Here is an 18,092-nt window from a genome sequence, read left to right as displayed (position 1 = left end):
CCAAAACATCCTACTTGGTTTGCTGCTGACCACTGGCTACCTTAAAAAGTAATCCCTGATAAGTTTCTTCCAAAGGTCAGTAAACCAAGGGAATGGAATGTGATAAATCAAGGGAGGAGTTAAGAGTTCAGCAGAAGACTCATGGATGATAGCAGGGCAAAAAGAGTCTTTGCCTAACCTGCAGAATCTGTAAGTTACCCAAGAACAGTCATAGTTACTGTCACCCTGAGAAGCAATAACTTGTCAGCAAAAATCCACACCTGAATGGGTGAGGAAATCAAATATAGCAGCAGTGCTAAAATCACCCAGCAGAGGAGACCGAAGATACAGCTTTCATTGCCAACTGCATGAAGACTGGAACATTCACTGGCACGTTTTGGTTCTGCATGGTTTCCTATTATACGTGCAGCAATATGTTCCTATTATACTTACCATCTAGCATTAGCATTTCTCTTGGAAGAAAAGCACCATCGTTTTTTCTTGGTATTTCTAATTACATTTATTGCCAATAACTACATTTGCTCTTTGCGAACAAAAGAGCAGAGTACATAACATAAATAGACTAATTAAGCACCAAATTTCCACAGCATTCAGCCTCCCCTGAACCTCATTTTGCTATGAAGGGCAACAAAGTCAGGATTTGAGAGCAAACAGGAGCATTTCGTAGCAAAGATGGAAAAAACCCCTCAGTAATGCATTAAAAAAACAGTGCTTTACATTAACCAGATCTGCTTTGCGGTGAAAGAAAGCAGGATCCCAGCCTGCGTCCTCCTCAGCTGAGGGGGCAATGTCTCCCACTAAGTCCCTGGAACTGGGTCCAGAGCACCTGGTGGCTCACACCCAAAGACACGTGGGAGCAATGGGTCAGGCTGTGGGCACAGCTGAATGCAAACCACAGCAGGTCCATACCCCAGGTTTGCTCGCAAACCTCTGACGAGGAACCTGTTACCTAAAGCACTGCAGACACGCATGTCGAATGTTAATAAAGATAAAAATATACTTCCAATAAATAAAATTGAATTAATTAGCGGTTTAATCCAATTCCCTAAAAATATTTGACCTTGTCAAATGAAGAGGATGGCCTTATAATTTCTGCTTTTTACATTTTTAGAATTAAAGAGTAATCAAATGCATGCAGCTTTGCATATAAATCAATCTTGACCTTTCAGTGAACTGTTTTGGTAAAAATAAGCAGTATTCTCACTGTTCTTTTCTCTGGAAACCAGAACAGACAGAGCAGAAGAGGATTCAGTTCAGTGAAGAACACAGTGCTATAATCATATCAGAAACACATTAATAAGCTCCCGCTACTTTGAGCGCTTATTGCTCTTTCTTCTCCAAAACCTCCCGATTTCTAAAACTTCCCCTTTCCTACAAAGTCTGAGGCTTGCATCTCAGCGCTCCTTTGGATTAGATGTTTCAGCCTCCCAGAGCTGATAACTCAAGGTTACACCTTGAAGCTCTCATACAGCCTTTTATTCTGAGGAACAACTCACTACCAAGAGAATTATTTTATACCGAGAACCGAAAAAAAAAGAAGAAAAAAAAAAAACCCTTAAAAAAATGAACCTTAAAATCAATCTGCAGAAATCACTTTGCACAGAATGCGAAGGCAGGGATAGGAGGCAGCTGCTGGAAAATTATATTTTCTTAAAAAAAGCAAACCCCAAACAACAGAACAATGAAAGAGGAGGAGGGTGGAACACGGCTTGAATTTTTAATTGACTGCAGGCAGGCTATGGAGACAAACAGAAGAGAACATACCCGTTTTTCCCGTGTTTTTCATCCAAGTCTTGTTAGAAGATTCATTGTCAAAACCGTCGAGCTGCAGTTCTTGATACTCATCTCCAACATGAGCCTGATGGTCCACGATGTCTATGGGAGACTGGTGAGACCCCCCGCACTTCTCGCTGGAAGTAACCCAGTGCTCGGGACCATAGGTACCTGTTAACAAATACAAATTAAATTAACATTCCAGTGGCTCCTTAATTCTGGATTACGCTTAAGTAAGAGGATGAATCGTTAGGCTCCCCAGGTAACATCACTGCTGCTACACCTCGTGCATCTGAAAGAGGTTAAGATTTGTAAACTTATGAAGAGATCAAAAACCATTAGCTTCATGCAGTACTCAAACTTTGCCTCTGGCAGTTACAAACAATACCTCTCTTTTTTTTAATTACTATTCTATAAAACTGTCTGTAATTCCCTCATGCATATGTTACGAATTAGCATGGGTTTACAGGAACTTTTCTAAAGCTTCAGCCATGATATATGAGTACACATTTACCTTCTTAGAAGAGATACACAATGTACCAGCTAGGCATTAACTTGCTCTTCTACAATGCTCTAATTAAATAATATGATCTTTATTAATGATCTCATTTCTTCAGAAAGTTTTAAAGCCAGAAAAAATAAAAATGAAGAATTAAAGCAAATAGGATATTAGTAAATTTGAAGAAAACAGCAAAGGAAAAAAGACATCTCTTGTTGGAGGAAGTGAAGGCAACAGTGACCTGCCAGGAAAATGCTGTAACTTTTTGGTGTTCCTCTTACACAAATTTTCTATTTTATTTATTAGCCAGGAGAAGTTTAGGTTCTGGAAAGCAATCTGTGCATCTGTACTGGCAAGCCCAATGCAGGCTGCCATAGAGGTCAACAAGGGAAGAGCTGCAGCTCTGAGGAGCAATGTCAGAGCAGCGTCTGTCCCCAGCACACCAGGTGTATGGCGGGTCCTGATGCACTCAGCATCCTGCACTGAAGTGTTTCTAAGTGGTTTCTGAAGCAGCTGTTGTCACATCTGTACACCCAACTCACAAGGGACAGGAGGTGCAGAGTTTCTTCCTCTGTTCTGAAGCTTTCACCTGCCCCAGATTACTTCTCGGTGTGTTAATCTTGGTCCCTAATCCCCGTCTCGGTCCCTAACCCCAAACAGTTTGCCTCAACTTTGCAGTGGGATTGCGCTGGCCCCTCTGCCATGGGAAGGAAGGCAGTGATCCAATCATAGAGTGGCATGGTGCTGCGAGAGGCAGCAGCACAAAGCACTGCTCAGCCTGCAGAAGCTGCCTGCCACCGCCTGCACTCACTCAGCCCATTCTATAGCTCTCCAGCAAGAAGTCAATAAAAATAGCAAGTGGAAGCAAAAGGTTTCAGACAAAGACCTTGCTGTTCCCAGCACACTCCAGCTCCAGATGCAATACAACACCAGGAACCTCTCCACACAGAGGAGGATCTCCAGTGAATTTCACATTTTTCTTATGACCTCCCGCTCCAACTCTTAAATTGTATTAACAGGGACTAAGAGATTATGTTCCTGGCAGTGCAAACAGTGGTTTAAGCTCCTGAAATAACAGCACACAGTTCCTGCAAAGCGCTCCTCACTTACAGTTCCTGAAGAGCTTTGCAGCAGAACTCCATTATTTTCATGCAAAGACAGGGAAATTGACGATGGGAGGGAAGAGGTTTCCCTCATCCACAACAGCCAAGTTACGGGGCTGACCCCTGCTCCACCAGGCCCTCAGATGCCTGCTGTGCACCCTCGAACTACACAGTCAGCATGTCTGCTCAAAAGGCACGCAGCAGCAAACGATGCACCATTTATTACCCCGGCATCTGAGAAACATGCAATCTCAATTAGTGCCATCCAACTCCAGTGGTTTTGAAGGCCAGCTCCATTGGTGCAGGGCTCCAATGCGTGTCTGAGAGTGAGATGACTTTTCCCACTTTCCCTTGGGCTGCTGCAGGACAGTCAATCAGTAATAAGATGTTGTGCAGTACCCATCATGTGCAGATGCTGAATGGGAACCAAAACGACATGAAAGTGTTTTATTTTTAACTATAATTAAGCAAAATTGCAACACCCTTTAAAAATCACTCACATTATTTGCCCAGGTTAAAAAAAGTTCAGTTTCATTTATCTCATTGTTCAACTTGTATTGTCAGCAAAAGCCACTTTCAGTTAATTTCCCAATGTACCGCAACTAAGGAGAACAAAATTATTAAAAGCCCTACGTGGGGAAAACTAAATGCGTTCCACTTGCAGTCATTTTTTTTTCCCGAATCAGAATGCTCTTAGCAATTGTTTTGCAGTGAATTAACTGGCAATTCAGATTTACTTTCCATACAACCACGCATTTATTCCATGAAATTTAGGAATTTGCTTTAAAATGTTCAGTAGTGCCCCAAATCATCAAACCTGCCAGCTCTCATTTTTGGCTTTGTTATAAACATAGGGTGAGCTCTTCAAAAGCACTCTGCTCGCAGAGGCTATCGCAGTGGTTTCAGCTGTGCTTTCAAAGGAAGCTGAGCACTCACATTCCTGTAAGCATTTCAGTGACCCTTCAGTCAATGGGGAGATTGCAATTTTGAATAAGCCAACTTATTTTAACAGGGATTGTAGGGTTACCTACATGCATCTTGTCACAAAGGCTTTTTTTTTCTCTCTAAAGTGTAGCCAGCTCTCAACCAATTTGCAGTGGAAACTGTCTTGTCAAAATGAATAAAATAAGCCAAAAGGGTAAATAAGCAAACAAAGCACCGTGGCGAGTTAAAACCTCAAGTGACTTAGGTACCTGCACTGACTCTTACTGAAATTTAGTTTTTCCCAGCACTGACTTCTAAAAGCTTTTATGTCTTTGTATCACTTAAAAAACCTCAACAAACACATCCTCTTCTTTTGCCACTTCTTTTTCCAATCTTTGTATCACTTTAAAACAAACAAACAAACAAAAAAAAAAACAGAACACACTGTCTTCTTTTTCCAATTTAACTTGTTGGAATTAGTTTAATACAGCAACACATCTCTTTCTATAAATACAGAATCTTCACTTGGTTCTAAATCTATAATTTACTCCAGAAGCAGTGCTATCTGCTATCCTCATGTGATAACATTCGCTTCCATGCATAAAATGTTTCCATACTGGTGCTGCATTATTAAAGGAAAATCAAATGCAATGAAACTCAGCAATTCAGAACCCCAACCAAGCACTGCAGCTGTGACTCCAAGTCCTGACATCCCAAATTACAGCCACAAGGCTAAATTCTGATTTAGAGGTTCAAGACCCGCTAGTTAAAATCAGCACAGGATGTATAAATGGCCGCATTTTTCATTAATTTCTTTCAGAACCTTTTGATATGGCAAAGCATTACATGCAATATGACCACACCGTTATGGCAGCGATTGCAGGCAGAAATAGAGGCCACAACCCCAGCAGCTTAGCTCCAACAATTAGTAGGATGAAGCAGGGCTGGGAAGGCAAGAAAGAAGGACGTTTTTAGTTTTGAATTTGAGACCAAAGTAAATAAACTCTACCTCCTACCCAGAGAAAATAAGCGCAACAAAACGTAATCAGGAAGAGTGCAGTGGGATTCATTTACTTGCTAGTAGCCATCAGGCTTAAGCCTAACTGCCTGCTTTTTTCATAGACATTCAAGTGCAGTTTTAATTGAAACTGATCTTCCACTACAGATTTCAAATTAATTCTTCTTCCAAGTGTCTCATGCTCCAGACATCCTTGCCTTGCAAAAAACCCTATATCATTAGAGGAGGAAATAGAACACTTTTTCTAAGCTTGCAGGTATTGATTACCTATTCCTTCCATCAAAGCACAATTGCCATTCTGCACTGTATAAATCTCCTCAGTGTTAGACACTTTATAAAGTACCGAGAATTATATCATTAATCATTTGCAGTTGCACCTGTCTTGCTTTATTGAATTCTTTGTTTTTAGAACTTTAAATAAATGCTTTTAAATAAATAAATTAAAACATGACACTAAATAAAGACTCTGTTTCACTTAAACTTAGCAAAAAAGCCCTTTCGTTCTGCGCGTGACATTTACCCATCCGAGACACAGTAACTTACGGCTGTTTGCATTTCATTTTTCCAACCGTGAGCACGATGGCTTTAATCAAATAAAATTTGGAATGAATTGGAATCGACCTTTGGAGAGTTGACAAATAACTCGGTTTTCAAAACCCGAACAAGAGGAGAGACCTCATCAGCGTTACCACACAACACGTGCTCCCATTGCCACTGCCACGTGGGGCCGACGTGCAAACAGAGGTGTTTGTAGCAGCACCCACCCCACAGCTGGGCCTACTGCTAACAGCATGGAGATGGTATTGCCCAGCTTCATCCAAAGCAACACGACGCTCCCTAGGATTCAGCTATCTTCTCTCATGCAAAATCTCTCCCTAAATGACTGCAGAATCTTTAATAGCTTTTTAATTCACAGGCTGCTCTTTAAATAGAATCCAAGATTCCTTTTTTCCTTCCTGTTGCTGTACAACCTAAACAATGAGCAGTCTTCATTAAAGAAAGCCCATTAAAATAATGTTTTATACTAAAATATAATTAAAGCTTTTATAAAAAACTTCTATATTTTTTTCTTCCACAAATCTTTTGTTGAAACGATCTCTTATCGTAACCAGTGGCATTTTCTTGATTTTAAATCACTTCCAGTTAATGGATCAGCTATATAGATACAGACTGATGTGTAACAAATATCAACATCCAGATATAGTTTGACAGACATTAGCTATTTATGAGTAATCTGATTTGGATCATTCATTTCCAAGCTCAGAAAAAGACAGAAAAAGGAACACTTCTTTTCCTTAATTTTACTTATTTTTAACACTTCCACAAAAATGCAACTTTAAACTTCATATCTAGCATGAAAAGAGCTGGTCTTGTCTTTTTTTGTTTTGATTTTCTTATAATCGATCTTCCTTAAAAAACAAAATTATATCAGACAAATGTATTTGATACCTTTAAACTCCTTATGTTTGAGTTGCAAAGCAACCCAAATCCCTCACACTACTGTGATTAAGACAAATCAGCTTTGTAACTTCATGGGAGCATCCTACCCCATCATGTTAATGCACGAGATCATTCATCAGCAGTTACCTGCAAGGCAGATATGCAGAGAACCGTAAGGAAAACGGCACGGTGGAAAGGCTTACATCTATCCTCGCTTCTGGCCCTACTTTGTCCTCACTGCCCTACCTGCGGGTGGCTCATGCTGCTCCCTCACACATTTCTATTTCCAACACCAACAGAAGTCACCCTCATATGGAGACAGGAGCTATGGCATGGGCATCATACCTGGATTACACATGAAGTAGTAGTGCTCTCTTTTTCCTGGCTCAGAAGGATGCAGGATTTTTGGAAGCTCACCCAAAATTGGGCAGAAGATGCACTAAGCAGTGGCTTGGTAACTCCTTGAATGGCAGTGACCTGCCCAACCAACTCAGCAATGTTAAGGATGTAAACATCTAAAGATGAAAAGTGTTACTTGATGCCATAAACCAAGACCTCCTCGTTATTTTTGCCGTTTAGAAATAACTGGAGGAGACCAAGGCAGGTGCTCCCACCACGCGAGCAGGCACAGCAGAGCCAGAGCAGCCTCCTCTCATGCCCTGACCTCCAGCTTCCCCTGAGGAAGAAGAAATAAGGAGAATCCTGTAGGATAAAGCCTATAGGCAGCATATAGATATAAAGAAGGAAATAATTATTTGAATGACTGGCCGGGCTCCTGCTCAGTAACTTGCCATGAGACTGCAGAGGTAAAGCTATAAAAATCAGGGGCATCTTCCAGGGGCCTTCACATTGCAGAGAAAGCAATCAAGTTGCTGAATCATTCTATTAGGGGGAAAAGTTGCTGTAAAATGATGGCGTACCCAACTCAAAGAGATGGCAAAAGAACACGTAGTTAGAGTTCACAGTGCTGTTTTGAACAAAGATTTCAGGATTTCCTACCCTGAGGGAAAAGGGTTTTTCATTTTATTACTCTCTGTCATCACTCTGTTTAACACCAGACACTCGTGCTTGCAGAAAATTCCAATTACTGCTTGAAAAATGAGCCTGAATTCAGAGAGCAAGGTCCTGAGGAGCTCGCTGAGGCCCAGACAGGTGTAAGCATCACCCAGCCTGCAAACGCAGCACAGGATGGTGTGCAAGAGGCAGGCAGAGCTGCAAGCAGCCAAGGACAGGATTTTGGAGAACTGAAAGAAGCTGAAACATTTTCTCCAAGAACAATTTCTGATAAGGGATATCTTAACCGGCAGTTGTTGGAACATACACAAATGCAGGAAGACAGAACAAAAAGGGTTTGGATTTAGATAACCTTTGAGCAATCGCTAGCAGCAACATCAGAAGCTCCAGCCCCACTTCTGCTTTCTGCACCAGTGCCACCACACCTACAGAAACGTCCAGCCATGGGCTTTAAAAGCAAAGCTCATCTTCAGAACGGATTGTATCAGTGATACTGTCTCACTGCCAAAATGTGGCAGATGCAAAGAAAGGCTTTAAACCGTGCCTCTAAAATAAACTGCCCTATAACGTCTGCAGCTCTAAAACCAGAAGAGAGAGGTATGCATTCTTCTAAATGCCCACAGATGCTCCAGTTATTGCTGGATTCTTTAATTAAACCTTCTAACCCTTAATTATCTTTGGCAGAAAGTTTCAGTGTACGTTTTCAAAACCTTTGCATTCCTCAGCATGTATGTGAACACCTGTATCACAAAGTCGCATCGGGCTTTTCACATACACCTCCACACATACATATACATACTTTCTGGATCCTAATTTTGTTCCCCAGCAAAGTGAGGTTGCTATGAATGTTGCATGAAGCTCCCACCATCCCTCTCAGCCTGCCAGCGGTACAGCATATGATGAAGGCCCAACAGCAAGAAACCCCAGGATCTTATGACAAATGTTGCAGGAAGCTCCCAATAAACTGGAGAAAGCGTAGTGACTAAAGCAAGATTCTTCCAGAGACATTAAGATTTGCATTTGTGATGTGAATAATTTCCCTCCACACAAAAGTGAAAGAGAAACGAAGTTCAGCTGTGCTGGCAGAATAGTTTGGGGCTTTTTAATGGGTGTTGGATAACAAACCCTTGACAGACACTGCTAATGAGCTGCTGAGTTCCGTAAGTTACATTTCAAAAATGTTTACGTTATAGTGAACGCAGAGCATAACAATATCAATGAGATTAATATGCAAAAGTCCCGGAGCGGGAGGATAAGCTCTGGTATAGGAAGTGCCTGCTGGTGGCAAGTGACTGAGACAATATATATCTACATCCTCTGCTTTTCCTAATTTTCATTTTTAATAAATGTATCTGACATCTCACACCATTCATTTCATAACTGTTCTGCGGCCTTTTTAAAGCTGCTCACCCCTGAGACACATGTAATAAACGAGGTGATAACTAACGTTATAAGGAGAAAACAGAAGATTAATTTATATGAAGACACTGTAAATTAACTTTCCCCTGTTCCTATACTAGTTGAGAAAACTCCAAGAAGGCTAGGGACGGACATAAAAATGGATTTTTGTAAATATGATCTAAAAAAGTATAAATCCTAATGGAAATCCCTGAATGAAGAAGCATTCCGAATCAGTGCAGCCGCTCGATGACAGCAGTTGGTGCTGCTGGGAGGAGGCCATGTTTCTGCAGTGGGTGCCTTGGACAAGTCACACCTCTCTCTGTGCTCCTTTCCCTTTACGGAGCAATAGCTGTATGATGATCACTGACAGCAGAAATGCTTGTATTGCTGCAGTGCCCCAAAATAGCAGGAAGGAAGGAAGGGCCCCACTTCTCCATGCAACATGCAGGTCCTGGCTCAAAACCTTGCAGCTGATCAGTGTAAGGTGAGGAGCAGCAGCCCAATGCGCAGCACCTCAGGCTTCAAAGCATGCATTCCTCCTGGGCTGCCTGAACCCACTGTGTAACAATCTTGCTGCTTCTCCTTCTTAGCTGTAAAACCCAGCAGCATATGCCCTACATCCCAACGGCCTTCCTGTGGGACAAGAAGAAAACTCTGCCAGCTCATCCAAATAACAAAAGATAAAAGGTGAAATAAGCCTGGTGTTTCATGGAATTAAATGGATCAAGAATGAACACAGCACATCTAATGTTGATGTAAGTCATGGTCCCATCTGGGCTACTCCAGGAAGAAAGCATAGCACAGGAAAAGCTCTGAGAAAATAGAGGAAATAAGAGGAAGACACGGGGCAGGAATCTTCCCCATCCTAGAGCTGTGTGATGGGGAGCGTCAAGAAGAATTTGTGGAAAGAGGAAGAGGACCCAAATTTGGCGTGGAACTAATTGCAGCATCCCCTGCCAGCAGGTGAAGGGCCCCAGCAGGTGGCTTGCTGTGCTGTGCTGTGCATCCCCCCTTGTAGGCAGACCTTGGGCTGCAGGAGTGAGGCACAAGGAGCACTCAGCACAGCCACAGTGGGCTAAGGAATCTTAGCTTAGTGGGCTGGGCAAGTTTTCTTAAAGCCAGGGATTGTGGCTGGTTTGAGAGCCTGACTTAGGCCCCGCTCAAACATCAATGCTCCTGTGCTGCCAAGCCCAGCGGCTCAGGAGATGGATGTTGAATGACAGTGACAATAATAAGCTGTGACATCTAAGTCAGGAAATCTCAAATTCCCATCTTGCTTCTCTGTCTCCTTCCTACCACCAGGAGCAACACGCTCCACTTCATCCCTATCCCTTAAAAAGGGAGAAGTTCACCTGTCTCATCAGAGCAAGGATTGCTCAACTTGGGAAGAGCTGCAGAGATTAGAATAAAATAAGCAAAAAAAGTAACTGTTTGAGACTCAGCTGCCTTGCTGCAGATCCCAGTACCAGGCTGCCTGCATTGCACTTGGGAAAGATGCAGTTCCAATTATTTTTCATCACACACTTGAAATCCTACTACTTCTCAATTGTACCCTTAATAGCCTTGATCTCACCAAAGAAACTGCTAACGTAAATGATGCCTCACTGTAACTTAATTACCTCCAATTTAGGTGGTATGGGAACAGAAAGTACCTTTTCTCGATTCCCATCTGTTCCTCCTAACCAACCAAAGGAGCCTTCCCCAGAGCTCTGTCTCCGAGAGCCCGTGTGAAAAAAAATATGGAAGGAGAAAAGCGAGGAGAAGAACTGTATATTTTTATTGAACTTTTGCAGGATGCTGGTTAATAAAACACCCACAGAGAGCACAGAACAATATAGAAGGAGTATAAAGGAAGGGAGGGCTGGTATCAATAAAGCCTATCCAGAGGCACTAGTGGAGTGGAAGTACTCTTGATTTCAAAGGAAACCTGCTACTGAAATGATTTCCACTTGTTGCTTTGGCTCTAGATTAAAATTCACACATTAAAAAACTCCTAATAAAGTCAGGAAGGTAAAATTACCCACTGCTGAAAGACAAATCACCTTTGGCTTTCCAGTATCCCCTGTAGGTCCTTGCCTGACCCAAGGACGGCAGCTGCAGGAGGACTGCACTGTTTAATTGTATCACAGGCAGCACTGAGGCCCCTGAAATCATTCATTATGCTTTGACAAACATCTTTCTTTTTTTCTTCCTGGATGAAAATCAACTTTTGACCAACCAAGTCATTAATGGCATCCCTTTTAGAAGAGACTTCCCAATCCAGCTGTCCCTTTCACTAATATGCACCAGCAAAACAGCTCTCGGGAGAGGTTCTGGGAGATAGCCAGCTTTTACTTAACAACACATCATGAACCCTGCCCTCAGCCACCATTAACATTCAGTCTATGTTTCTACCATTAATTTAAGAGTAACAGGAGTGAGAATAAATACGAAGACAATAAGCAGCCCTAACATCCATCTTGAGGTACTCTACTTATAGCAGCAGGGCTGCCTGCTAAGGCAGAGAACAGTTTATTACTATTTCTTCTCATTTTTGTTCTGTACCCGCCATTTCCCATTTGTTATGTTAAACAGCTGGGATAAGTGTGCTTTCCTCCAGCACTGCACGACCAGACAGCATCCCTTTAGGGAAGGTCACCCAAAGGCTTTGTCATCAGAATGGCTTTTCCCCACCTGTCCCATCACCCACTTCTCTCTGTCACAGGATGCTCCCAGCCCCCGTGCAGTGCTCCCTGCCCCGTTCAGCCCAACCCTGCACTGTTTACTCACAGCAGCACTTGGACAGCCCATGGTGACATATACCATAAAATGGAATTTGGAGTGCATCACTTAGCTGTAAAATCTGTAAGATATTGAATTTATATGGTGTTTGCAGAGCACGTTAGGAGATCATCATCATCGTGTCTTTTCAAGACAGCCATAATTATTCAGGCTGTTATTCTACCTCACTGGTGCTTTTGAAAAACTATTTAATATTAGCAAACCCTCACTAAAAGCAATGTTTTGGTTGAGAGACTAATCTTCCTATCAGTACACAGCCATACCTGGTCTTATCTACATTACCAATTCCCTGCTGATTGAGCGGATTCATTAACAACACAATCTCTGGCGACTGAAATGAAGTCTCATTCTTCGTATCACTAGTGCCTTGCTGTTTGCTTTTCCTTCACAGTGTGCACACAAGTAATTAACTTACTATGCTCCGCTAGCTCCTGACACATTACTTGGCATAGAAAAATTCACCAGCAGGTAGTTAAGCATGCAAAATATTTTCAGTAAAATGAACTTTATAACAAAGCACTACTTAGGAGAAATGCTGCTCTTTCTGATACAGCGCTAACATGCAGCACGCCGCCCGCACCGACAGCAACTCCTCAAGTACTGAGGAAATATATCACTTCTACCAATTTTGTTCAATGTGTAGGAAGCTTCTTTAGGGATTAAAACTGGCAGGCTGTAAAAGGCGATCACTGAAAGGATGAGCGTGGAGATCAACCTGATCAGTCCTTGGGAAAGCGTCACATAACAAGGACAGACAGAAGATCCATAAGGTGCAGGAGGAAAAAAGGGGGCAACAGGAAACAAAGCAAAGAGGAAAATCACTTCAGTGCAGCACTACTGAGGCTACTGGTGTCTGCAAGTACAGAAGAACAATGCATTCCCACTTCTACATGAAATAAAGAGAAGGATTTTGCTATCGTAAGCCTAGAGTGCAATGACAGTAAAATCTCCCTGAGTAACAACGTGCAATTTATTAAACACCTCACCTAAATGACTCTGCTCAGGAACGGGACTTGAAACACTCGAGTAATCTCAGTAACATCAAGAGTAAAACTGGCGTGAAGTTACTTGTAAGGTTCTCTTTGTAGGATGGAAGGCCACAGCACAAACTGCCATCACAGAACACGGTGCTGCCCCAGTGTAGTGCCCAGCGGGATGAAACGTGGAAGGCAGCCTCTGCCCAAAGCAACAGCGCTGGCACTGACTTTCAGAATACAAAAATACCACAGACTTTGTGGGGTGTTGCTCTGATTGGAACATGCTCTGAGCTATAACTTAATAACTTAATAACCTTAATATTTGCTCTGTACCAGAGATTGGAAGCATGCAATCCTCATGCCACGCCACTGTAGTCCGGATAGTATCCTACAAAACAATTTGCCATTCGCTCTGCACGGACCCAGTCCTTCCTTTAAACCGGAAGTATCCAAATCTCCAAAATGCACATAAAAATACTTAAGAAGCAGCAGGAACTTGGCTAGGATAAAGACCCATTCACAGCATTATTAACCACAACTTTGACCTTTTCTGATAAATTCCTGCTCAGAAGTTCTAAAAATGCGTTGACCTAAAGTAGGGGAAATTGTGATCTTTAAGTTTCCTTCGACACAAGGAAAAATCCTTCGGAAGTCCTGGAAAATAAAACTTTTCTTCTGCTCAGTTTAGTCCAGAAGACATTTATTTGTTCCTCCTCCTTTTATGCACCACAAGACATGTGCCTTTGCCAGCCCCAGACTGTGGTTTCTACTCACTCAGTCACAGAAGTTAGTTCCTCATGTTCTGTTGCAACAATTTGTGCTTGTGACAGAAGAATTAGATCTGTGGAGGACAGAATTCACTGTGATTTGTGTATATCATTTTACTCTATTCTTACACTGCTTTCAACAGCTCATTTAAATATAGCTCCTGTCATATCTATCATTTTCAGTTCACCTGCTAAGCACAACCACACGCTCCACCTCCAACAGAGCCGGTCTTTTTCTAGGCTGTATAGTTTATACACATTTTAACTCTACCCTGAGCCTTAAATCCTAATTCAGTTACAATCTAGGTATTCCTCAAATAGCCTTTCAATTTGCTTGACAGGAATATCAATGTACAGAATGGAAACCAGCTTCTGTTATTTCTGATTTCCAGCAATAAGGAGCTCCTGTACCCGAGAACTATCTCTATCTTTGAGTTACTTGGGTCTGTGAAGAGTTTATCAAGGAAAATCTTAACAACATCTCCAAAAGGCTGTTGAAACTTGCTGTGTTCCAGGGGATGGAATCTCAGGTTTTGTTTAGTTTTCCAATACTTACAGCAAGTAACTGATTTTCATGCCAGAAGAAACAGTTGGATAGCACATACTGCCATGATGAGCCTGAATCATTACTTTATAAAGATACCTCTCCACAGAGCCTTAAAAACAGTCTTCACATCTTTCAAAAAACTATTCAGTGTTGAAGAAATAAAGACTTCAGAAATCACTATTTGAGGTTTTGTTTTTTAAAGGTTGTTTCAGCATTTAATTGCTCTCATCATCTCAATTTCAATCTACTAAGGCCAGGTCATAAGCTTCCAGGCCAGTCTGCATTTTGCCTTCCCACAGTAGCTTACAGGAGGTCTTTGGGAGATAGCACTTCCTTGTTACGGAGATGCACATCTCTAAAGCAACATACTCATATGCTTCCATGGAATCCTAGTCTGTGTTCTACTGCTTTCAGATCTTCTCCAGCTTCCATCAAGCTTCTGGTGTCAACCTTCAGCTCTCCCATCCATGAGCTGCTCAAAGAACACAGATCAGTTTTCTCCCACACTATCACTCTCTAAGATTTCCCTAAGAAACACAAATATTCACAAACATTCTTTTTTCCCCTCTTCTTTAAGCCAATCCTTAATGGCCTCACCTACACAAATCTGGATGCCAATTATTCCTGCTATTGTGTTAAAATCAATTCCTACTATGCTCAACAGTGCTGCCCCACTGCACTGCTGCACTGGTTTGTAGCCCTGCAGTAGCTATTATGTTACAACAAAGAGCTTTTTAAGAGGAAATTCTTTCAGGTCTTGTTTTGTTCAGAGGAAAATCCATGACTGGAAATTCTTGCTAGTCCAAATCTACAAGAACAAGTTAAGAGTATCCTGAGTATGAAAAGGTAATTGCAGAAACAATGTTTGGCCCCATGGACCAAAATAGGTAATTAAATACAATCCTCCTAATTATCGAGCATGTCTTAGGTAATTTAATGCATTTATTAAGATGCAGCTGGTGGACTTGAGAGCATGCAGTCTTGGCCTCATAAGAGTGAACTATGTCCAGCTTTTACAACTAGAAAGTTTGCAGACTCCTTGACTTCAGTGGGAAGTCTGAAAACACGAAAGAAGAAAGGTGCAGGAGCCGGAAGGCAAACAAGGACCTTAAAATTACCTACATTTTTCTGTCCCCTCGGATTTGCTCTGGTTGGCCTCATTACTTCTGATCCTGGCAGTACTCCCACGTACCTGAGTTTATTGACAAATACCAACAATCTACTTCCAGGGGAAATAACAGAAAGAACTCAAACCCATCAATACCAAGAGCAGGACTAATGCAAGGGGCTCATACAGGTGCCCAAACTCCAACCAACTTTCAGTGCTTGGCTCAGGCCCACTGCCATTAGCTTGCTAAAAAAGCACATTGCTTCAAGGATGCTTTTATTTTAAATGACACCTGCATATTTCACACCACCTAGCAAGAAAAAAGTTTTTTCATTCTGAAGGAAATTCTGGATGTAAGCACTTATTCAAAGGAGCTAGTAAATCAGCAACAGAAGTTTATTAATTTAGTAGTTACTGAGACAGATCTTATTGATCTCCTTTACTTACACTCTGCCTCTGGAGTTTACCTCACAGCTCCAGTTTATACCTCGATTAAGCAGTTCAGAGAAGCCTTGTTTTTTATAGCACGTACATCATGTAGCACAACGCTCATGGTGTGGCAACTTGCAAACGAAGAGGAGGATTTATTACCCGACAGGATGCCAGCTTTCCTCACCAGGGCAGCCAGCAGAGGTGGTTCTGACCCAACACCAGTTAGCCAGCCATACCAGTTAGCTGGGTGCCATTATCAGCATTCACATGTCTCTATGAACATTTCTTTTTATAGGCTCTGACTCAGCGAAGTGCTTAAGTGCACACTTTGCTTTAAGTGATTGAATAATCCAATGTCTTTTTAGCAAATGTTTGACCCAAACTGTGTGAACAGTTCCAGCTGAAGGGCTCCTCACGCCTCGGACACTGAGCACTCACTTGGGTGCTCCATTCATTGCACAGATATAATATTATTCATGGGCTTCACTCTATGCATTTACTTAAGTGCTTTGCTAAACAAGGTCCAAAAAGCAAATATGCCACAGTCAGTTTATTTAATAACACTTCTACAAATTCAGTTCTAAACTGCCAAGCATTTTAACGAGGAAAACTGTATAACCATAGGATTTATCACAATTTCTTTCACCTTGATTTAGCACTGACTACAACTGTGGCAACAGGGTTCAATAGAAAGCATTGTGATCTGCACCCCCTTCACTTCTCCGTCCACAGAGGAAGGATCCTCTTAGAGAATGCATCTCCCTTCTCAGCATCTCAAGTCCCACCATGCATTTCAGTCTCAAAAACCCCATATTTTACTACAAAACGACCAAAGAGTTCTCGGGGTCTTTTCACAGGAATTGCATTTTTTTCAAGTGAAGGAAACAGAGATTTTTGCATTCCTCTCCCACTGCAACATTTCAACATGGGAACTGATGAATTTTCCGCTCATTACAGAACTCCAGCATCTGTGGCTTTAAGAAAAACACCAAATCATGTGGGATTAACAATAAAACTAGCAGACCTGGCAGTGCTGCCTTCCCCCTTTAGGCCATTTCCATTGCGAGCGGCTCCCCACTGACCCACACAATGCAAGGCTCCTTGCAAGTTCACTAGTTGCTGCTTCAGATGTTCCAAAATACCACGTTTTAAAAATTATTAGAAGAAGACTTGAGGAAAAAAGGCTGCCAAGCGACCAACCTGAAAAGCCAGCTCTGTAAATGTGAAAGATAAAAAGGCAGAGAATGCAATTCACACCTAGCACACATCTGCCCGGTGAGCAGAATGCCTTCTGTGTGCAGCGTCAGGTGCCCTTGTTTCAGATGAAAGCCCCACGGTGAGGCTGCAGGTGAGGGGGTTCTGCTCAAGAGGTGGTTGGAGAAACCAAATTAAAAGGGGTAAAAACGTAAACAGAACCAGATGCACCTGAGAAAAAGAAAAGTAAAACTGCCTTATAAGATAAACAGACTAAGCTCTTCTGACCAGCAGCTGCAAAAAAGTGAAATAAATTGAGATATTTTCTGAAGAAGGAAGAAAGCTATTTAATAAGTGTTATTAAGATAGAGCAGAATAACTATAATATAGAAAACTGTTCCTTACTCGAGGCTTAATTGGTTTTATAGTTGGTGAAGAAACAGTAATTACTGCACCAAAAAAAAAAATCTATATTTAGAGATTATTTGTTTTTAGGCAGAGAACAAGAATGCCACTTGGATATTAAACCAAAATTTTGCCAGAACACATGCAATGCCATCCCTTTGGAACTGAACACTGACAACTGCACAACTCCCTGTGAAAAGAAAAAATATTGATTATAGCAAGGAATGTAATTGTAGTTTGTTCTGAAGCAGAGCTTCGATACACTTATAGTTATTTATTCAATGCCCTCTCACTGTCTGCCTTGTTTGTTTATAAATATTTACCATGCACTATCTTCATAAAACAATAATTATTCAATGTGCACAGCAACAAGAAGACATTAGAGATCTAGCTGTGTGTTTTTCCATTCTAATCTGTAGGACAATATTTTAACTTGGTTTTAAAAAGTTCTTAAAGCCCAATGTCCTGAGTTGCCTTTGCATGCAAACACGTACCGAAAGGCAGCACCTCTGCTCACAGGGTGCCAACCTGACACAGCACAGAGGAGCACTGCTGCACATCACCGGCTCCTGTAGGAGCAGTGACATCTGAGGACGTTTTGGTGACATTATAGAGGACAGCAGTAGCTGTGGCAACATATTCAACCCCCACAAAGCACTCAGTAATCCTTTACACGGGTACTAAAGAGGCACTTAAAAGGTAGCTTCTA

The 18,092-nt window shown here is 41.8% G+C and overlaps 1 protein-coding gene across 1 annotated transcript in view; it reads right to left on the bottom strand.

Moving 5' to 3' along the window:
* PTPRG (protein tyrosine phosphatase receptor type G) overlaps nucleotides 1-18,092 on the bottom strand; it is a 301,167-nt gene that overhangs the window by 174,166 nt on the left and 108,909 nt on the right. Inside the window, exon 3 of the mRNA XM_031555513.1 lies at nucleotides 1,765-1,944. Coding sequence (XP_031411373.1) covers nucleotides 1,765-1,944 — 180 coding nt within the window. The remainder of the gene's footprint in view (nucleotides 1-1,764; nucleotides 1,945-18,092) is intronic.

Source organism: Meleagris gallopavo, chromosome 14 (assembly GCF_000146605.3).
Source record: "Meleagris gallopavo isolate NT-WF06-2002-E0010 breed Aviagen turkey brand Nicholas breeding stock chromosome 14, Turkey_5.1, whole genome shotgun sequence".
NCBI classification, from domain to species: domain Eukaryota; kingdom Metazoa; phylum Chordata; class Aves; order Galliformes; family Phasianidae; genus Meleagris; species Meleagris gallopavo.
Note: the sequence above shows the minus strand (reverse complement) of the source record. Positions and strands in the feature narration are given on the sequence as shown.